The sequence below is a fragment of the Pteropus vampyrus genome, unplaced genomic scaffold (genome assembly GCF_000151845.1).
Source record: "Pteropus vampyrus isolate Shadow unplaced genomic scaffold, Pvam_2.0 Scaffold86, whole genome shotgun sequence".
In the NCBI taxonomy this organism is placed as follows: domain Eukaryota; kingdom Metazoa; phylum Chordata; class Mammalia; order Chiroptera; family Pteropodidae; genus Pteropus; species Pteropus vampyrus.
Genome location: NW_011888867.1, coordinates 1,737,123 through 1,741,831, shown reverse-complemented (window position 1 = coordinate 1,741,831; position 4,709 = coordinate 1,737,123). Strand labels below are relative to the sequence as shown.

Genomic DNA, 4,709 nt, shown 5'->3' with positions numbered 1-4,709 from the left:
CCGCCCCCCCCCCCCCCCCCCCCCCCCCCTTCTAACACTCATGCCTTTACCAAGCCCCTGAGGGCAGTTGCTGGCTCACTCGTGGGGAATTTCATCCAACAAAAATTCTCCACCTGGAATTTCTGGAATTACCAATCATGTTCTTTCTCTCGAAACTAGACCATTTTTTTTTTTTAAGAACTACGTTAAAATTGGCCATAGATCGTGTACGTAAATTATATCTCAACAAAGTTGATTAAAAAAAAATTTAAAAAAACCTGGCCACTGACGAATGTTGGCCTCAGTGCATAATGCTGCTTAAAACGATGGCCGCACTTGGGGCCTCTGTTCTCTGGTTCCCCGGTACTGTCTCGCCTTTCTGCAATCAATTCAAGGTGCACAGTCTCGCTCCCGTGTCCTAGAAAAGGACGTAGGTCGCGCGTGGTGGACCTAGAAGATTCCTCCAGGAGGCTGTAAGCTCCATGAGGGCAAAGGCTGGGCCCGATCACCGTCCAGAACTCCGACAAGACCATGTCCGTCCATTTGTTCATTTGTTCATTTGTCCATTCATCCGTCCATTCATTTATTCATTCGTCCATCTATTTATTCATTCATTCAAATAAATTTTTGTAGTGTGCCTCTTCTGAGCCATGCCCTCTTCCAGACTCTGAGAATTCAGCAGAGAACGAGGCAGACGTGATCCTTGCCTTCCCCTGATTATACTCCAATGTGGGAGACAATGCTCTAATGTTTAAATGGACAAATGACTCTCTTTTGGACCTGTTTTTGAAAAAAAAAAAAAACAATAAAAGCAGCAGGTCCCGTAGGAACTCTACTGCAAATAGCTAGCTACCTTGATATGTGGCTGACTCACTGATGAGCATCTTTCGAGCATCAATTTGGCCATTGGATGGAAAAAGATCCCTTTCAGTTATTCTCCCATTTCAGAGCTTTCCTGAGCAAAAGTGATATGTCTTGTCCAGATACATGGACAAAGATGAATAATTCCCACATATCTTTTTTTTTTTTTTGTAGTCGAAAATGTATTTGACATATAACATTGTGCAATTCCCACAAATCTTTTAGTGTCAGCGGGTCACGATTTGGGTATTATTTAAAGTGGCTAGTGATATCTGGAAAAAGGGTTTTGTTGGGCTTTTTTTTACAAAGAAATTATCTAGAAATAATGACACCGACTCATCATTCTGTTGCCTTCTCCTACCCCTTGATCTTCACTTATAACCGAAGGAGAGTATTTTGTAACAAGGCACATCTGAACTAGAGGCTGCAGTTGGTTTGTCCGCTCACATTTTCGTTTCTTAAATAATCTATCACCTGCGGAACATTCAGCCTGAAGTATAAATCACATGGCAGGTCAATTTATTGGTCTGATTATTTTATATGCTCTCCGTGGTCCCCTGACAGCATGCACATAATGATTTGCTCTCAAAGGCCGTTGATCTGCTACAGTACCACTAGGAAACACTTCCCTCCGTGCGTTCTTATACACCTGTGCTTGAAGCAATCACTCCTGAAACACTTAACTTTCTTATCATTCAGTGTCTGTTTTATTGCACAGTGTTACAGACGTTAAACTTCTTGGTATTTATGCCAATGACAACATGGATACTTATTTTGGCGGTGGAAGAAATTAAGGGATTTTGAAGACTATTTGGAGTTTCCCCACAATCTAAAATCCTAAGACTCTGATACTTAGATTGACTATTTTATATCTGTCAAGAGCACTGGAGTCTTTAGTGGGGCAGTGTATGTTTTCTCTTCCCTTCTGGAAGTTTGTGTTTTGCCTTTGGTATCATGCAAATAAAAGCATTAATCCGAGAGGAGCTAATTTTAATTATTCCAAGTACTTGTTATGGAAAAGTTATGTTTCCCCAACAGAGAACAGTAAGAGGTAAAATAAATGTTTTCACTCAAAGTTTCCAAAGAATGAATGGGCAAAAATATAGCCATGGGGAGGGTGAGGGACAGAGTGCTGTGTTCCCCCGACCTTCTAGCGTTACCCCCTCCCCAATGTCTCAGATGCCCTGAGACAGGGAAAAAAAAAAAATAAGTGTAACTTCTCCAAATGTGATGGCCTCTGAACCACTGATGGTGCATGAGAAGAGTCAGAAAATGAAATGAAACCTTGACGGTTCTGTTAATTCCACCAGAGTAACAATGACAAGGTTTTCCAGGGACAGAAACCAAGGACGAAGTCCCTGCGTGCCACCTGGTGGCGAGGCCCTCACCCACATTATGTGAGCGTGCCCCACCCCCATGACGTCTTTATGCTGCGCCTACAGCATGACACGCCGGTGAACAGGGATTCCTGTATTTCCTCCGAAATGACAATCGCGCTGGTGCTCAGGCGAGCCTCGACAGGCCTGACAAATGCCCGAAACATTTTACCGATCTACCTGCCCCCAAGGCAGACGAGAGCCACTGGAGCACAAGCACACCGTGTCGCATCAGGCGGGAAGACAGGCACAGCGGACACCTAGATGCCACGTGCCCGCCATGCTCCGAGCACTCACACACACAGTAACCAGTTTCCTTCGACTATCAGATTGGGACCGTTGTCGCCCATTTACCGAATGAAAAAAATGAGACAGACTGTGACGTCCTCCTCGTTGTCACACAGCCCGGAAGCGGCGGAGACAGCATCGGAAGGCCATGGTCCGGCTCCTGAGTCCACACTATGCTTCACAGCCTCCGGCTTTTAATGCTAGGTCCTAGAGCCATGCAGCAAGGTGGAAAGAACTGGAACCAGGCAGCTAAAATCCAGGTCTGAATCGTCACTCCGCCTCTGACTAGCCGTGTGACCCTGAGCAGGTGACCTCGCCTCTCTGAGTCTCACTTGGCTCACTTAGAGAATGGGAGCATAAATGGAACCATCAGCCTTAAGCGATGCTGTGAGGAGCTGTCAAAGAAGTAACATCTGTGAACAGGTTCTCTGAGCTCTGGAATGTTCTGCGAGATACGAGCCATTGTTATGATCACTGGAGCGAATTAATTTTATAAGCTGCTCCCCTCTCTCAAGCTTTGCTCTGTATCCAGTCAGTGCTTGATGATCTGGAACCAAGGCCTGGTCTATTTATAGCTGAGAGTCCGAAGGTTGTAGAGGGGCTCCTTACGGAACCAGGCATCCGCAGTGGTAGCTGCATCCCCAGTGGTAGCAGAGCCCCTGTGTGGGCACGCAGATAAGCGTTCATGTTTTGGTCACATGTGAAACGGTGGTCACTGAAGGAACAGGCCCTCTCCTGCCCTTTCCACTAGTTAAAACTAAAATGCTTGGTTTCCCCAACACCCCAACCCAAGATCAATCGGACTTCTTTTGTTCAACCCTGGAAAAGCACCGGTGTGTCCTGCAGACCTGGGCTGCCCCCTACCCCCCACTGACTGCGTGTTGCCTCCTCTGCCCACAGGTCAATGCTCTACAGAAAGGCTACAGCCAGGTGCTGTGCCAGACCCTGTCCGAGAGGAACTCAGAAATCACGACGCTGAAGAATGAGGGCGAGAACTTGAGGAGGGACAATGCCATCACGGCGGGTGAGCTCTCTGGTCGGACCTGCGAGCCAACGCCCTCCTCCTCCCACGGCCGCGGCAGACGTCACCAGCCAACCAGCCATGGCTCCTTTGCTCACTGAAGCGGCTACAGCCTCAGAGGTCTTAGCAGCAGCTGTCAGGGAATTAGAGTGTGTCCTCAAGAGAGGTTTTTTTTTTTTTTTGCCATCCAGTTCCTAGGGCAGGGCCTGATATATATTGAGGGACTGTTGTCTCTCAGCCAGATGTGCTGGGCGGCCTCACCGGGGGGAACTCAGGACACCGTGTGGCTCGGGCAGTTCTGTGAGCCAGTTTGCCACGAATACAAACTAGAATGCGGACGAAGTGGGGTCGCTGCTTTGAGACACCCGTTATCTTGCCCATCTCACCCCGATTCTCTCGGGCCCAAGTGGAAACCTTTTTCTATTGACCAGTGGAGGTCGTTCCATGCCAAAGAACTTGGGTGGGTGAGGGGCAGGCAAGGCATGGTCCAGGGCACCGCTGTTTTTTAGCCTGGACTTCTTCATTCATTCAGCATGTTTCTTGAGCACCTACTAGATGCCAGGGCCTGTTCTAGGGGCTAGAGAGAGAGCCCTGAGCAAAACAGTCAGGTGCCTGTCCTCACATTTGGGAGCGAGTGACAGATAACAAGTAAACAGGTGAATAAACAAGCCCATTTCAGAGAAAACTCTGCAACATAATGGCGGGGTGCTTCCGAGGACAGAGCGAAGGGAGAACAGCTTCGTGGGTGGGCACAGACGAGGCTTTGAGACGGGAGAGGGAAGAGCAGTCCGCAGGCGAGGGGATGATGTTCCAGGCGGAGAGAGGATGATGCTCCAGGCGGAGAGGGGATGATGCTCCAGGCGGAGAGGGGATGATGCTCCAGGCGGAGAGGGGATGATGCTCCAGGTGGAGAGGGGATGATGCTCCAGGTGGAGAGACCCCAGTGCAAAGGCCTGAGGCTAGAGCAGGCTGATGTGTGGGAGGGGCCAAAGGTGAGGAGGCTGGAGTGATGGGACCCAGGGGCTGAGGGCCTGGCTGGGACACGGAAGGGGCAGAGCTAGGTTGCAGGCAGGAGTCTGGGCCTTATTCTAAGGGCGGTGGGAAACCACTGGGGTTTCTATAGCAGAGAATGACATGTCTAGAGATCTGAAGAGGATGGGGCCATTAACCGAGAAAGAGGGGAC

The 4,709-nt window shown here is 49.0% G+C and overlaps 1 protein-coding gene across 1 annotated transcript in view; it reads left to right on the top strand.

Moving 5' to 3' along the window:
- Window positions 1-4,709, top strand: part of LOC105294415 (forkhead-associated domain-containing protein 1) — a 99,445-nt gene that overhangs the window by 43,506 nt on the left and 51,230 nt on the right. The window contains exon 7 of the mRNA XM_023532653.1: window positions 3,405-3,617. Within this exon, the coding sequence (XP_023388421.1) occupies window positions 3,405-3,617 (213 nt within the window). The remainder of the gene's footprint in view (window positions 1-3,404; window positions 3,618-4,709) is intronic.